The 18,054-nt window shown below is 40.3% G+C and overlaps 1 protein-coding gene across 1 annotated transcript in view; it reads left to right on the plus strand.

Annotated features, from left to right (window-relative positions):
- Positions 1–18,054, plus strand: part of OXCT1 (3-oxoacid CoA-transferase 1) — an 81,840-nt gene that overhangs the window by 10,855 nt on the left and 52,931 nt on the right. The window contains exons 4-7 of the mRNA XM_041401011.1: positions 7,030–7,045; positions 8,112–8,261; positions 9,937–10,043; positions 16,697–16,757. Coding sequence (XP_041256945.1) covers positions 7,030–7,045; positions 8,112–8,261; positions 9,937–10,043; positions 16,697–16,757 — 334 coding nt within the window. The remainder of the gene's footprint in view (positions 1–7,029; positions 7,046–8,111; positions 8,262–9,936; positions 10,044–16,696; positions 16,758–18,054) is intronic.

Raw genomic sequence — 18,054 nt, forward strand, 5'->3', positions numbered from 1 at the left:
CATCTCCCCTCTTCCCAACCTTTTCATAATTTCCACCTCACCATCTCCCCTCATTGTCTCCTGAACAGGATTGCCATAGCATATGGCAGCACCCATGCTTCTCTCTTCCACCTCTTTTTTCAGTCTACAGAGAGCTTCTTTTTTCTTTCTTCAGAGGCGTTCATCCTCTCTTTTTTGCTTTCCCTTTAGCAATTTACAATCAGACATATGGGGAAATGTCCTAGGAAAAGAAGGTGCCTGAAGACAGTGTCAAGACATTTGGGTAAAGACAAGAAACAACAAGGCAAATAAGCATTATATCTCTGAATAATTTACCTTTCTGTGAGCTGAATCTGTTTTTCTCTGTCTGTTGGTTAACTCCTATTCCTTATCTTGTTCTCATTCTTGGTACCCTTTGGGAAGTGAGGGACAGAGAAGGAGAAACACGTATCATCTGAGCTGGCTCTTTAGTAACCTTACAGATGGGGAGATTATTGTGGGACATAGTGTCATTTTTATGAGCCCTGTAAGACTGTGGAAGATGAGCTATGAAGAACTGTTATATGATTGTCTCCATTAATTTTGCCCTGGGTGTGCCTGCACTTTTGTTCAGTGTCTTCCAGCAAATACCATGTAGTAGGCATTTATTAATTTTCTGCACAAAGGCTGTTAAGGATCGTTCTGGTGCTGCCAGGATTATACTTTATTTTTGTGGACCTAAGAACGTGTGTCCCTAAGAACTCGGGTGGTACCTGTGTCCACATAACTTTAATGTTGGTAGAGTTTCATGCTGCAGTCAGGCACCCCTGTGAGCCTGAAAGCTTAAGTCTCTGCTACTAAGAAATGCCATGCAGGTAGTGATTGATGCATTCCTTTTAGTTGGGAAGCATATTTGGTCTTCCTTAGGAATTGTGGAACTGTCAGAAGGCATAATTGCATGTAACTTGGAGCAAATCCTTTTGAAGACTGAAAAGCTGATGTTGCAAATAAAATCAGCCTCTCATCTTCTACAGGGAGAATGTCAGAGGAAATTGTTTCCTTTCCTCACCCCTAGCCAATTGCCAAGAAAATTTCTAGCTCTGGAACAGGTCCGTCTGTTATCAAGTTCCATGCTTCATTATGTAATACTTGGAGCTGATGAATACCTAAAAAGACTGCCTATCTATCTCTGGAAGCTGACTGGTGGCTTTACATAAAATGTTTTCCAGGAGTAGAACCAACCATTTATGTGCATTTTTTGCAGCAACAGCTAGTTGCAGAAACTTTAGTTTCTGCCTAAGGGGGCGCCTTGCCCCAGGATTCTTATTGCATGCTTTTCCTCCTCAATCTGTAGTCTCCAGGGGTGGTGTAGTTTTACCTTCCTATCTTTCCAGTCCCCAAATTATGAGAGGAGGAAGATCAGGGGGTGCATCATGTTAGCTCCTTGATCAACATGTTTTAATTCTCCAAAACTCAATATATTCATTTTAATATTTAATAACTAATAATTTCTGGTCATGTGTAATCTCCCAGGTATATCAGCTTCTGGAGAATCTTTGAACAATTAGTAGAGGGAGCTATATTTTTAAGAAATCTAGAAGGATGCCCTCATTCTTATTGATGCTTCCCATCCAGTAAAGGCAACCAGTCTGTACTGAGCACACCCACATGTTTTAGAAACAAATAAAGATCTTTACAAAGGCAGAGAGAGAGGAGAGTTGTAATTGTCTTGTGATGTTTCCTTTTACACAACCCCCCTAACAATAAGCCATTGTATGTTTTGTGCCAGAGTGTGTTACGTTCCAAGTAGCCATTTTTTTCTGCTTAAGAATGCAAATTTCTATTTCCTGCTTCATCAGGCTGTGTAGGGCTTGTTGGTGTGCAAGGCTTTTTATCAGTTTGGAAAGTTAGGTAATCTCTTCTTCCCTGTGATGCTGTACCATGTGTTATGCTTGAGACACCAAAGAAGAAGAGCTGAGAGCAGCCGATTATTGTTTATCTGCAGTACTGCTTCCAGTACACTGGAGATGTGTGGGACAGATCTGTCTGGGAGTCATATTTGGTGAATTTTTAAAATTTGAAAAGGCAGACATAGTTTTTGGCAGGAAGTTTTTGTAGGTCTGAGAGGGACAAAACAACTGGAATGAATGTGTTGCTAGACAATCAGAGCTCCTTAATTTTTCTTTCCTACATCAATAGTTTGGAGTAACTTGGGTCACTGACATCCTTGATGAATGCCTAGTTCTCTTTTCCTATATGCATTTCATGTATTCTGTTGATTCACTTTTCATCTTAATACAGAATGGGCAAATTTCTAGAAATCCAAATATATCTGAAGGTAAAAGAATGCATGCAGTGTCTAGCACTAATGTGTACTTTCCCTTTTCTGACTGCACTCATAACAACTATGTCAGCTTCTACCACACCTTCTTCCTTCCTATCCAGGGCAGCACATTTTTATTGCATTTACCTTTGTTTTAATTTGTAAATGACTGAATCCAGCTTTTGAAATAGGTGTATGGGGTGTATTCTTTTCATGCAGTCAGTAAAGGTTCTTTTTTTTTTCTGTGGTTGCTGTTTGATAGGTGGAGTGTTGCCTGCAAGGCAAATTTTTATAGTTAACATTTTGAGGGTAAACTTAATTAAAGCTGAAAAGTTCAAAAAGCTCTTTGCTTTTTGAACATTAAACAACATTATCAAGAAAGCAGCAAAAGACAGCAAGGGAGAAATAATAACTTAAAATTGCCATAGAACTGCTATATTGAAAGAAATATCCATAAATCAGAGGGTTTTTGAAAATTGTAATCTTGGTTAGAGACGTCACATGAAAATCAAAGGGTAGGGAAAACAGGAGTGAGAACAGTGTTTTTTGTGTGAAATGTGTGTTTCTTGGGACATTGACTTGTAAGAGAAAAACATAGGAAACATAAAATATGCTGAAGTGCACAAAATGGGTTTTTGGAGGGACATGAAAACTGATGCATGTGAAAGCCAAAGGGTTATTTTAGCTGGAAACCTGAGTGCAGATTGCATTCTCAAAAAGAGATGGATGGCAGTGTATGTTCTTTCAATAAATGTATATCTTAAAAAAACCTATATGTGTAATGGCAAGAGGATTTTGTGCTGTTACTCTGAAGATTAAATGCATGTGGGAGTTGAAGTAGTTTTGTTTAACCAGGCAGGCAGGGCCTCCTGGTGCATGACCTTTGAAAGGTGAAATTCATGTTCTCCTTGTGCTAGGGAAATAATGTTTTATATGACCTTGTTATATGCTCAGTAACAGATCCTCACAGCAATTTTGTTTTTGAACAAATTGGCTACATTTGATGAGAAGAGAAAGAAAGACTGACTTAAGAAGTGAAGAACAACTTGGCATGAGCGTGACAGAATAACCTTTGTGCAACATTCTGCTTAATTTCTTCATAACTACTGACTTTCATTTGATAGAAGATACCTCACAGTAGTAGATCAAGGAATCAACTGTATACTCAGGGAATCCTGCAATGCAAAATCCTGTTAAGGACAATATGCTTCAGTATCTGCCTCTGAGAATCTAGGAGCAAGGATTATGGATCTTAGTGAAATGAAGGAGAAATTTCTTTAACCATTACAAATCTGCTCCTGACCCTCTGTTGCCATCCTTTCTTACATCAATGCACACAGTGTTTAATTGTCTTCATGCAGAAGTTTTTTTTTTCTATTTGGTAATTTTTAAGTTTTGTAATGATAAGAGCATTGTTAAGCACCTGAATGATACACAGATATTGCAAACTGGCTTGCAAGCAGTTCAGGAAGCTTCCTGTTGTTCTTGCACTAGAAAGCACTGTTTTATTTAAATTCCGTACTTTTGCCAAACAGTGCCATAAGTTACACCAACCTGTTTAACTGCCATCAGATGTTGACTGGACTTTTACATTTGTTTACTACCTTTTATAATGAGACATCAGGGTTAGATGGTTTTCGTGTGAGAGGAATTGTCCTGCTTTGAACTAATCTATGCAGGAATTTCTGTCTTTTTAATTTTTATTCTTCTTCTTTTTTTTTTTTTTAAATTGCTTTTGCCCACCACTTTTCATCTTTTCATCTTTTCATCTAAAATATTGAGTAGAATAATGCCTAAGTGCTTTTATAAAATTGTTTTGCATCCAAATGTTTTGCTTGTGTGCAGAAGACACTTGCCATCTGTGGTGGGCTGACCCTGACTGGATTCCAGGTGCTCACCAAAGCCTCACTCTCAATTCCCCTCAGAAGGACAGGGAAGAGAAAATATAACAAAAGACTCATGGGTTGAGATAAGTAAAGAGAGAGATCACTCACCAGTTATGATCTTGGGCACCACAGACTCACCTTGGGGAACTTAATTTAGTTTATATCAATCAAAGTGGGCTAAAAGAAGTAAAACAAAATCTTAACACTCCTTTCCTCTACACACACTTTACTCCAACCCTACCTTCTTCCTGCTCCAACGTGGATTCCCTGTGGAGTCACAAGTCCTGCCAGGAGCCTGCTCCAGCATGGGCTTCCCATGGGGTCACAGCCTTCTTTCAGGCATTTACCTACTTGGGTGTGGGATCCTCCAGGGGCTGCAGGTGGATTTGTGCTCCCATGTGGCTCACCATGGGCTGCATGGGGACAGCTGCCTCACTGTGGTCTTGCCATGGGCTGCAGGGGATTCTCTGCTCTGGCACCTGGAGCAGGTCCTGACCCTCTTCCTTCACTCACCTTGATGCTAGAGGAACACCAGAGCTGTTCCTCTCACATATTCTCATCCACTCCGCTCTGGATGCACTTACATCTGTGCAAGAAGTTCTCTTTCTTCAATGTGCTGTCCCAGAGGCACTACCACTGTTGCTGATGGGCTTAGTCTTGGAACCAGCTGGCACTGGTTCTGTGGGCACTGGGGAAAGCTTCTGCAATACTCTCACAGAAACCACCCCTCTAGGTACCAAAACCGTGCAAAGCCAATACACCATCTTATGGCCATGCATCTGTTAAGAACTGACTGTGTGTTATTTGGGTGAATTCCTTTAATTGAATGAATTAATTAATAACAGATTATATTCATCTGAAGTTTAAAAAATATATATATAAATATATACACACACGTATGGAGATGGTAGAAAAAGGCATAAAGTATGCACAGTACTGTGGCCCCATATAAAGGGAAGGAAGTCAAGGAGCTGCTCTGTTCCCATCTTGGTGGCATGTTTTGGGGATGTCACATGTGCAATGCCTGACATCTAGTGGGCAGGAATCAAATTCGGAGATTTCGTTCATTGTGAGCTAAAACCCTTTTTGGCTTGTTCATTAACTCTTAGTGAAATTAATCTGTGCATACTGTTATAAGCAAATTCAAAACTACTTTTTAGCACCGTATTTTTAATTATTTTAGCACTGCCAAGCTATCCAAATAGCACGAAAGCAATGAGATCCTAAAATCATTGATATCAGTTATGTTGTATTGAGATCAGCTTCTGTGAGGTTGGTGTTATAACTACAAAGACTACAGCATGTTAGTGTGTGGCATTTTCAGAGGCGACACATAAAATTTCGGTTTTAAACATCTATTTATATAAATGTCTGAGAAAAACAACTGTGTTAAGTTTTCATTAAGATTGGTGTCCTGAGCTCCCTTGGAAGGACCCACAGTGGGTCATCTGGTCCAACCTCTTTGCTCAAGCAGGGTCGTCTCAGAGCACATGGCACAAGATTGTGTTCAGATGGTGCTTGAATATCTCCAGTGAAGGAGACTACATGACCTCTCTGGGCAGCCTGTTCCAGTGTGTGGTCAATGTCACAGTAAAGAATTTCTTCCTCATGTTCAGGTGGAAGTTCCCATGCATCACTTTCTGCCCCTTGTCTCTTGTCCTGTTGCTCAGGACCCCTGAACAGAGCCCGATCCCTCCTCTTGGCATCCCTTCTTCAGATACTTACAGGCATTGATAAGATCCCTTCTCAGTCGCCTCTGCTCAAGGCTGAACATGCCCAACTCCCTCAGCCTTTCTTCATAAGAGAGATGCTCCATTCCCTTAAGCATCTTTGTTACCCTTCACTTTGGGACCATCTCCAGGAGTTCCATTTCTCTCTTGTTCTGAGGAGCCCAGAACTGGACACAGCAGTCCAGACATGGCCACACGATGGCTCTGTAGAGGGGCAGAGTCAGCTCCCACAATGAAGGCCACTGGCCTTGGCCCCAAGAACACACTGCTGGCTCATGGACACCAGGACCCCCAGCTCCTTTTCCACCGAGCTGCTTCCCCGCAGGCCAGCCCCTGGCCTGTACAGGTGCACAGGATCATTCCTCATCAGGTGCAGGACCCTGGGTTTTCCTGTGCTGAATTTCAGATTGTTTTTCTCTGCCCATCTCTCCAGCCTGCCAAGGTCCCTCTGAAGGGCTGCAGAGCTCTCTGGGGTTTCAGCCACCCCTCCCAGCTTTGTGTCTTCAGGGAACGTGCTGAGGAGGCATCTGCCCTTCCTCCAAGCCTTTGATGAAAAGTTAAACAATACTGGGCCCTGTATCAGCTCCGGGGGGCACCACTAGTGACAGGCCCCCAACTAGATCCTGTGCCACTGATTGTAATGCCCTGGGATTGCCACTCAGCCAGCTCTCAATTGATCTCACTGCCCTCTCATCCAGTCTACTCTTCCTGAGCTTGCCTATGAGGATGCTGTGAGAGAATGTTTCTTAGAATTACAGACATGAGTAGAAAAGGTTTTTTTTATACCCAGTCAGCAGACCTGAAAATAGCCAGACACTGTCATGTCTGATCTTTCAAATGTCACAAATCTCACAATGCATTTTTTTCCCTTCCTATTTAATGTTCAGTACTTTCACCTAGGGGACCATGAACTCCTTAGACATGTAGTTGGCCCAGTGGACTACAGATAAGTTATGTAAATCCAGCATGGAAATAATGGGTCTACAGTATATAAGGGCAATCAGTAAGGTGAATTAATTGTCTGCTAGGAGATGTGGGAATTTGAAATATTTGTGTCAAGAAAAATAGTCTTTCCTAAAATAGTGTGGTATAACCTTAGGCAAAATGGGAGGCTTGTATCATTGTTGAACAGTAAGGAAAACATCACGGTGAGATCTTGAAATTATAAGGCTTCTTAGAACACAGGACTCTGTATCATTGCATGGTTTGCATCTGCCTCTTGCCACTGTAATAAATGAATACTCCAATTAAATAATTAAAGAAATTAAATTATCAAAGTATAAATTTGGAATAAGCCACAACCTAAAATTGACTCTGAGCCGGGCAATCAGAATCAGGAATTTGTAGGATTTGGTCTTTTTGTACCAAAGTCCCCATGGGTCTCCAAAGAGTAGTTCTCAGAGGGTCCCTTTTATACAGTTTTTCCGTACCCTGGAAGGGTTTCTTCTTTAGCATATCATTGAGTTTTCCGGAACTGGTGGATAATTGCTGGAATCCTGTCAGAAAAAAACTTTCTGGGAAAAACTTCTGATGATGCTTATCAATATGCCTCCTGCTGGAATCTGGTCAGATGAAAAATCCCTTGGAATATACATTGGAATATACGTCTCTGGAGGTATTGTCTTCCTGGTATTTGAATTCCTCTCACTTAGTTTGTGGTTGCTGGTGATGCTTCTCAAAATGCCTCCTGTCAAATGAGAGCAATCCCCTGGAATATACATTTCTGGGGACAGCTGCCTTCCTATTTGAATTCTCTATACACGGAATGCTGTGGGGTTTTTATTTTATTTCATTTAGGATGAATTATTTTATAGTATATATCACTCCACCATTTTGAAAACCAACCAGAGGTGATTGTGCTTCTTGCAGGATAACTGGGGAAAACAAAATCTATGTTGTAGAGGCTGTTAAACTGGGTAATTGACCATGATGTTTTTGTCTTGCTTTGAATCCAGGAGAATATAAAAAAAATCTGGGAAATGACACTTATGAAAAACAAACACATATCTTTGGCCATAAGTCCGTAATTAAGGCAAATGAGGAATTTTTGCTGTTAGTATCCTGTACTATAGCTAGACACAGAGAAGAGTGCAGACAGAATGGCCAAAGAGCAAAAAGAATGAACCAGATATAAAATAAAGTTAATGCAAGCCATTCATCAGAGTTTGATTTGTTGCTCCCAAATGAAGATTTCTTAAATGTGTTTTCCCATAGGGTACACTTGCTGAACGTATTAGAGCAGGAGGAGCAGGAATCCCAGCATTTTACACCAGTACTGGCTATGGGACACTGGTGCAGGAAGGAGGTGCACCCATCAAGTACAACACAGATGGCACCATTGCCATTGCCAGCCAGCCAAGAGAGGTAAGAGGTCTGATTGCCATTTGGAAGCCTTCACCATTGAAAAATTAATTTCTAACATATTTACAAGATAAACAGATGTTTAAGAAGGAGTTAAATTTAGCTTTACTCTATTCATTTAACTGGATATATGTGGTACAGACACATTAGCTTTGTTTTCATTGCTTACTGCTGTCCTCTGTGATGTGAAGTTTTTACAGTTATAGAGTGATTTAGCATCAAGACCTGGTCCAAGTGAAAGCCTGCCTTGTGAGTTACTCTTCACTTGACTGTTCTCTGACCAGGTTCACTGTGTATTCAAATTAAATTCAAACTAAAACCTGTTAGTGGGGCAGGTGCTCCTTAAATACAGCACTATGTAGTAAGTAGCCCTGCAGCTGCACATGGAGCTTCAGCCTTAGAAGAAATGGGACATTCTCATGTTAAACTGGGAGGAGCTCAGTTGACACAAATTTTAGGAAATGCATTTCCCAACATTTGAAATGCAATTTAGTCGCAGTTTTTAAAACTGCAAAGAAATAAAAAGACTGTGGCTTTCAAGGCAGAAACAAGGGTTTAATTTTGAAGTTGGATATAGAATTTGGAGAAGGGAAGAGATGTCTCAGTGCCATAAATTTTCTTAAAGAATTGGGTGGGGCTAGTATTGTGTGTTCCAATTAGGCTGCATACAACATTAAATTTCACCTCAAGAGCATTTCTGGGGTAAAGGTAATTCCACCCTAACCCATGGTTTTCATGTATTTTATACATGACTATTTGCAGTATCTATACATTGTCCTAATATTTTATATTCTCTTAATTTTTTTACTGTATACGTCATTATGATGTTTTACCATTTGGAGGAATGTTTTTTTCAATAAATACCTTATAATTTTAATAACATTTTTCTTCATTTGTTTTTCTTTTGACATTTGTGGGAAAATCTCCCTTACTCTCCTCAGTCTAATAATGATGGGGTACTAATATCATGACTAGCATGATTTGTTGATTTCATTCTCCACATCCATTTTACACAGAAGTATCATTTTATAAAGGCTCAGATCTCCTTATATGGTATTGGCAAACTGATATCTTTTCTCATACTTCCCATTTCAGCAATTTTAAAAAGCTCTCAAGTAATATTTGTGTATACTCTTACCTTCCACATTGTTAAGAGAGGTGGTCCTTCATCTCTCTATATAGGATTGAAAGACTAGCTCTGTCCCTCTTCCATATTTTGGCTTCAGGCATAGTATCATTCATTCCAAATATTGATCATAAATGCAGGGAAAACCAAAAGAAACTCAGCCTGTTAGATGATTTGAATTGACTTAATTTTGGATTTGGTGGTGGATAGTGGTTATGACCTTTTTCAGTAATTCTGCTTTAGCACTTCAGTTTTTGGTCAGCTGGTAGATGTGCAGGACAAAGCATGTCTAATTCCAGTAGATGGAGCAGGAGGAATGTGGAGTCTCATGATGTTTCACTAGAGACACTGCGATGAATCTGGGATTTAGAGCCTATGATAAAACTGGGGTTTCCATGCCTCTCTGTTATCATACAGCTTTTCAGTAAAAACTTTAGAGAGTCAAAAAGAAGTTGAAATATAATAGTGTGCAAAATTAACCCCTAAAATAAGTATTACTTGTGATATCTGTTGGAAGAAACCTACATCTTAATTTTGGACTTTTCTCTGTAGGTGAGGGAGTTTGATGGTCGTCACTTTATTCTAGAGAAATCTATTACAGGAGATTTTGCTCTTGTGAAGGCATGGAAGGCTGATCGTGCAGGAAACATAATTTTCAGGTATGACTTGTTTACTGGCGGGAAAAAATTATTTTACAGTTTAGGTAATGAATGGCAAGAAGAATCCTGTCTCCTGTGTTATGGCAAAATAATGTTTTACTGATTTCACATTCTCTCATATTGCCTTTCCCTGCTGTCAAATTATGCTGCTGTAAAACACCAAAATATAATTGCTTTTTCTAATGACTTTTGAGAATTCAAACATAGCTATGAAGTAAAGCATTTATAGTTAAAAATGAGAGACAGCAGACCGAAGTCATTATGATGACTGTTGAGAAACGTAGTGACATTCTCTTTCTTTCAATATTCATGTTAGTTTGGGTCCTTTTTCTTGAGCAATTAAAGGCCAACCCAAGAAGTACAGGCTCATGCACAACAGAACTGAGTCCATCTTCTGGCCAGTCAGTGATGGGGAAATTGATTCTGTCTAAAGAAATCTGTGTTTAAAGTTTGTTGCATCTCAGTGGTGTAGGGAAAGGCATCATATGAATTTAAACATTTTTGCAATGAAAAGTTTGATGTAGTATTACTGAGAAAATCTTTTATAGGAGTTGCTCTGTTTGTGTTCTGGTTTGTCCTGAACTGAAGGAGGAGAGAGGTTTGCTTATGTTTAATGCCTGGTTTTTATTTGTTTGTCTTATGGCTATCAGATGAAAACGTGAGTGTTGTAGTTATTATGTGCAGTTTATTATAAGCACATGCTGATTGAGAGTCTGTCTTTGTATAGAACAAACAAGGAGCTGGAAAAGCAACTGAAAAATATGTGTATAAAACAACACCCATAAAGTAACTATTTTCTTTATGTGTACATGTGTGTGTATATATATTTTTTATATCCACATAATTAATAGTAAGTTAAAATACTTGAAAATTAATTAATTTATATATACACATAATTAATGCTAAGTTAAAATACTTGAAAATTTATAAATTAGTTTTTATTAGTTTTTTATAATTGCCCAACTCTTGACATTCTGACTTGCCCACTGGCAAGACAATATGGTTTCTGATTAAAAGCTGAACTTTCTTGTATGTGTGCAGATGAATTTGATGGCTGCTAAACTGCTCTCCTTAGGCTCTGGTACATTGAATAGAGGAAACACTCTTCCTGCTTGGCCTTGTCTTTGATCCTGAGCCATTAGTCTCTGTGCTTTTATCCTGTATCTTTCTACAGATGCATAGTAGAGACCTCTCAAAAGTTCTTTCATTCTCCATGGAAAGACTTTTTGGTTGTGCTCTCCTTTTACCCTCTTCCTTTATGTCCTGTTGTTCTCTATGGCTTTCCTTTTTCCTGTTCCTTTCAGAAGTCTTCATTATGTCTCCCATGTATTCACACAGTACAGCTGATAACAGACACTACTTCCATCTGGAGTGAAGACCTAAAAATCTTGACTCCTCCCTTCAACTGTAACAAATCGAAGATGGAAACTAATAATCATCTGGTGCCCAATTCCATATAGAATATTGCTAGCTCAGAGGAATGTGCTTATGATAAACAGTGACCTATTCTGTTTCTGGATGAGACATGATTATCTGATAACACAGAACAGAGAAACATAGGGTCATCTTATAACTTGCCATCTGCTACAACTTTCTCAGCAGTGTGGTACTATTCATGGTGTGTTTCCTGTGACTGTGTGAAGCCAGTAGTAATGGTATGTCTGCCAAACTGTTAATCACCCTCAAGCTAAGAGCTTTTATAAATTTAGAGGATGTAAGTGTAAGTGTACTTTAGCTACACTTACTTGGACCAGAGGCTGGCATTAATTTTTTTCCTATTCTCATACATCAAGCTATACTGTTTTATTGGAATTCAGAATGGCACCAACTTCTTTAGAAAGCTGCTTTTAAAATGTTGTTTTGTTGGGTTTTTTTTAAGTTCTACTTCATGAGTCCTAGATCTTTCATTCCATACAGCATGTTGTGGTGGCTTTCATTTCAGGCATTGTCATGCTGAGTGGACTATTCTGCACCACTTAGCAGTGGTTAGCTTTTGTCTAACAAAGGTCTTAACCTTCCCTGGGGCTTTGCTCCTTAGGGACAACATCAGGGAGTGCCACTGCTTCTGTGGATAGTCAGAGAATCCCAGAATGGCCTGGTTTGGAAGGGACCTTAAATATCATCGAGTTTCAGCCTCCATCTGTGGGCAGGCAGACCCTTCACTGAGTTGGGTTGCTTAGAGGTCCATCCAGCCTGGCCTTGAACACTTCTGGGGATGGGGCATCCACAGCTTCTCTGGGCAACCTGTTTCAGTTCCTCACCACCCTCAGTAAAGAATTTCTCCCTAAAATCAAATCTAAACCTCCCCTCTCTCAACTTGAAGCCATTCTCCCTTGTTTTGTTACTACATGCCCTTGTGAAAAGTCCATCTATGTTGAATACTCCCTTCAGGTACTGGAAGGCTGTAATTTGGTCACCCTGAAGCCTTCTCTTTTCCATGCTTAACAATTCAAATTCTCTCAGCCTTTCCTTGTAGGAGATCTCTGATCATCTTGGTGGCCTTTGGACAGGCTCCAGCAGGTCCCTGTCCCTGCTGTGCTGGGAGGCCAGCTCTGGATGCAGCGCTCCAGGTGGGTCTCAGCAGAGCAGAGCAGAGGGGCAGAATCCCCTCCCTGCCCTGCTGCCCACGGGGCTCTGGATGCAGCCCAGGACATGTTTGGCTCTCTGGGCTGGGAGTGCCATGGCCGGGGCATGTGCAGCCTCTCAGCCACAGCACCCCCAAGCCCTCCTGGGCAGGGCTGCTCTGGGGCTGTTCATGCCCAGCCTGTGCTGGTACCAGGGGTTGTTCCTATCCCGGTGCAGTACCAGCACTTGGACTTGTTAAACCTCATCAGATTCCCAAGAGCCACTTCTTGAGCTTGTCCAGGTTCCTCGGGATGGTATCTGATCCTTCAGAAGTGTCAACAGCACCACTCAGCTTGGTGCCATCTGCTAATTTGCTGAGGGTGTACTCCATTCCTTTGTCTGTGTCATTATTGAAGATATCAAATAACACTGTACAGACCCCTGAGGGACACCACTTGTCACTGATGTCCACTGGGTCTCTGAGCCATTGATCATTAACCTCTGGATGAGACTATTGAACCAATTCCTTATCTACCAAACAGTCTATGCAATTTAACTAATCTCTCTCCAAGTCAGAGACAATGTTGTGGGGCTGTAAAGCCATGTCAAAGGCTTTAGAAAAGTGCAGATAAATTACATCTATAGCCATTTCCCATCCACTGATGTAGTCACTCCATCATAGAAGACCACTATATTGGTTAGGCAGGACTTGCCTAACAGATGTGAAGTTTTGCTGGCTGTCCTGAATCACCTCCCTGTGACTTAGCACAGCTTCTAGGAGTATGCACCATGATCTTCCCAGGCACAGAGGTGAGGCTGACAAGTCAGTAGTTCCTGGGGTCCTTCTTTATATAATTTTTAAAGATGGTGACCATCTTTCCCTCTTTCCAGTCACCTGGTACTTCACCTGACTGCCATGACTTTTCAAATATCATGGAGAGTGATTTGTCTGCCTCCTTTAGCTCCCTTCACTTTTCACCTGGCCCCATTCTGCTAGGTGTTGTAGCCCAATGTACCTCGATTTTACAAGCAAATACATGGCTTGTTGGTGATGAAAATAGACAATTGACAAAGAAGCAGAAATGTTGAAGGGATAACCTGAGTCGGAGCCTCTTCTGTGACAGTCATGTCAGGTCATCTCTTCATGCTTCAAGTGAAGTACATAAATTCAGCTCATACCTGAGGTGTCTCTGCATCTTCACATCACTAGATATGTAGTAGATGTAGTTTGTTGGTTTAGTCTGGTTTGCTATCTTTTGCCCCTGGGAGAAAAGATGTCATGCCTTTGGTCAGCTTAGAAATCCAGTGGAACAATGGAACTTTGTAGACGTTGCTGTATCTAGATATCCAGAAATTTTTTTTTAAATAAAAAGTCAACTTTGTCTAGCTAGTTTTTGAATTTCCTACTGCTAACTCCTTAACATTATTCTGTGTTGGAAAATAAGTGTAGTGCTTCTGCTTTTTTTTCATCTAGATGATTTCTTTAGAAATAAGGCCTTTGATCCCATAAAACTTCTGGAGAGTGTGTTCTTTAGAAATAAAGCCTTTGATCCTGTAAAAGACTACTGCTTCTGAAAAAACTTTACTAACTCAAGAACAGTTTAAATAGCAGAAGCTTTTATAAATTACATCAGATTAGACCATTAGCTCTTCTTAATGTCAAATTAATGTTTTCTTGTAGTTTTTTCCCTATGTAAAAAATAATTTTATGTCAGTTTATTTTACTGGCAGAGTAGCCACTACTATCTTGAGAAAGTCTTTGGCTCAGAAAAGTAGTTACATGGGATGAAATATTGAATTGTTAGTTTTGTCATCTTCCTTTCCCCCATCAGTATCCATTTCTCAGCTATTTTAAATCAGGTTTTATATCTCTATTTTTCTTCTCATTTGCTACTCTGCCTAGTTTAGGGGAGTTTTCCCTGAATCACTACTAACTAGTATTTTCGCCTCTCAGAGGAAAGTGTAAACGCAAACTGTGGGGTTTTTTTCTTCTGCTTCTTATTGTTATATCCTTCTTTTGAGTCTGTATAGCCACCAAAAAGACCCATGGGCAGAAGATATTCATAGAATCATAGAATATATTGAGTTGAAGGGACCCACAAAGATCATCAAAGTCCAACCCCTGGCCCTGCACAGCACTATCCCCAGGAGTCACACCCTGTGCCTGAGAACATTGTCCAAACAGTTCTTGAATTGGTGTTCTTCAGGCTGGTGCTGTCTCCGCTGCCCTGGGGAGCCTGTTCCACTGCCCCATCACTCTCTGAGTGAAAAACTTTTCTCAGATGTTGAACTTAAACCTTCCCTGACTCAGCTTCAGGCCTTTCCCTCGGGGCCTGTCGCTGGTCACCACAGACCAGAGATCAGTGCCTGCCCCTCCTCGTCCCCTCAGAAGGAAGATGTAGCTGCAGTGAGGTGTCCCCCCAGTCTCCCCCAGGCTGAGCAGACCAAGTGACCTCAGCCACTCCTGATTTGGCTTCCTTTTAAGGCCCTTCATCATCCTTATGACCCTCCTTTGGACAATCTCTAATAGTTTAGTATCTTTTTTATGTTGTGGCACCCAAAAGTGCCCCCAGCCCTCGGGCTGAGGCCGCCCCAGTGCAGAGCAGTGCAGGGCAGTGCAGAGCAGAGCAGAGCAGAGCGGGACAATCCCCTCCCTTCCCTCCCTTGCCCGGCTGGCGATGCCCCCAAGACAGGGTTGACCTTTTGTCAGAGGCTCACAGCCGCTATATACTGCCAATAAAACGGGGTTTCCCCAAGGCAGGTGTCTGCGGGTACAGCTTCGGTCGTGTCGGTGCGTGCCCGGGGGCCTGTGTGTGCCGGGCCGTCCCTCGGCGCTGCCCCGGAGCCGCGCGGTGGCAGCAGCGCCCCGAGCCCGCCGCGGCTGCGGCGCCCGGCCCGGACCGCGCCTTGCAGGCTGGGCTCCAGGGCTTTTTCCCAGCTTAAATGATTCCGTGTGTCTGTGAAATAAGGATGGCCGGGGGAAAAAAAAAAAATGCTTCTGTGGAAAAACGATGTGGGAAAGGAGGCTTTGTCTTGTTTTGAAACCTGGTTTCGTGGATTTTGATGAAAATTTTTCAGCAGTTCTGCTTTTTAACAGAGAAAAATGCCAAGAAGCTAGCAATGGAACACCACTAAAACCGTAATAGTATTTCTTAATTATTAAATGTGCTGTGCATCTTTGTTTGGTTTCTGAAAAACATAGGGAGTGACTGACACAGGTCACTTGTTTCCCCTGTGCTCCTAGGATCTTGGTGTAGTTGCCAACACAAGTATACATGTTAAGTGTTGCTTTTGCTCTTTAGAGGTTCTTTTTCCTTGGTATGGAAAAGGTTTGTGGGAATACTTGGGGTGAATGCCAGAGTCTTACAGTGGATGCCAAAACTGACACAGGTTTGGGGTTTATTTTATTGGATTTTTTTTTTGTTTGGTTTTTTAAATTTTTTTTTGTTTGTTTGTTTTTTGGTGTTTTTTTTTTTTTTTTGTTTGTTTGTTTGTTTCTGGTTGTTTTTTGGGGTTTTTTTGTGTTTTTTTTGGGTTTGGTTTGTTGTGTTTTGTGTTGTTTTTTGTTGGGTTTTTTTGTGTGGTTTTTTTTTTTTTTTTAATTAAAATAAGTGAATTACATTTACTACTGTGTAAAGTGCTATCCCAAGTCCTAGTCTGAGTTAGGAAAACATACTTGAGAGATTGTTAGGCCTGGTGCTGGTCCCCAGTGGAGATTAATTTCATTCTTTGTGCAGTAAAATAATGGCATTGTACACAGTCCAGCTTGCTGCTGCTTTTGGATCCAATGAATAAAGATATCAGTAATATATCCAATTTCAATTAAACAGTATGCTGATCTAAAGTCAAAAGAGCTGTAATAAATACTTTCTAATGTAGCAAAATATGATTTCATTTCAGATGCAGCTTACACAATACCATAATATTTTTTTCTCCCTTATAGGTTTTTTTTATTAGTTCTTCAGCTATTTGGCAAAAAGCTTTGTGATGCTTAAAACACAGACATTCCTCTAGTAGCTTATCTCTGAAAAGTATTTCATTGTACTCTTATGGTCTTTAATATTTATTAATTTTCTTTTTTTTTTCAGGAAAACTGCAAGAAACTTCAACCAACCTATGTGCAAAGCTGCAAAAACAACTGTAGTAGAGGTAGGGAATTGAAACGTAATAATCCCTGTACTGTTATAGTCAACATATGCCTTTATCTTACGTGGTAGTCTGGAGAGAGGCTGGGAGGATTTCAGATCATTGCAGGATTTCAAATCAGCATCAGTGGTCTAACCTCTCTCCTTGGATTGCCTTCTGCTGATGCTATGCTCTGCTTTGGTGAGTAACTCCTTTGTTGCTGTACATCTGATGCTGATCAGGACTTTGTGTTCACTGTGATCAGCCTTTGAAAGGGAAACAAAGCAAGAGCCTTCAAATTTGTCAAATAAAGAAATACATGGATGAAAGAGGAAAAGAGTAGGCTTAGGCTGTGTTTGAGAAGATTCACATAAGACTTTATGCAAAACTTCTTGAAAAGAAAATCAAGTACATAATAACATGAATTAGGCAAACCACAGAGCTATCACAGTTGTGGTCTCTAAACTTCAATAAATTACATAAATATCAGTCCACAATTAGATACAGACATTTGCTGTGTCTTGAGAACGAGGATGGACTAGCTGATCTAGAAGTTTCTTCCAGTCTTTTTGCCCTTTTTCTTTGTCTGAAATGATAATATTTAAAAACATGAAACAGCCTACTCTGGAAAAATATTGGTGCCTAGAGAGTTGCTAAAACATAGCAATATGTAAAAGATAGACTGCTTTCTTAGATTTTTCTTCACTCTCTGTTAAGTTTTTTTATATGTCTAATAAAAGCTAAATACAGTTTGGCAGTAAGATCAAGACAAACTCTTCTGGGCTATTTCTAGTAAACGGTATATAGAAGAGGCTTTTATTTCTTCAGGGTTTCTTGTTTGTTTTGTTTGAGGGTTGGCTTGGATTTTTGTTTGTATGTTTGTGAGATGTTATTTGGAAAATATATTTGTTACATAAGCATCTCTGGATAATACATTTGGGAACTTCAGTTATTTCTTTGTGCCTTACAGAACTATCACAAAAAATACCATGATATTTGCCACATGACTTACAGTGACAATACAGCAAAACATTCTCATGTTTTGTTTTTAAGAAAGGTTTCAAGTATTTTTCTATCTAAAAATTAAATAAAGAATCTTTTCTTCTAGACACTTGTCCTTTATACCTTGTTCAGTCTGGCATTTAAAGAATTTAAGTAGATCAAAGCCTTCCACCTACATTGCATCTCATTTTCTCTTTCTGCTTTTCTATCCACGTATGATAGGGTAGAATTTTCTTGTCAGTGAGCAGCTGATGTGACATCGTTCTTGCTGTAATTCCATTTATCAGTTGTTAGTAGATCTGCTGTGAACTGTGTCCAC

The sequence above is a fragment of the Onychostruthus taczanowskii genome, unplaced genomic scaffold (assembly GCF_017590055.1).
Source record: "Onychostruthus taczanowskii isolate IOZ18803 unplaced genomic scaffold, ASM1759005v1 scaffold180, whole genome shotgun sequence".
In the NCBI taxonomy this organism is placed as follows: domain Eukaryota; kingdom Metazoa; phylum Chordata; class Aves; order Passeriformes; family Passeridae; genus Onychostruthus; species Onychostruthus taczanowskii.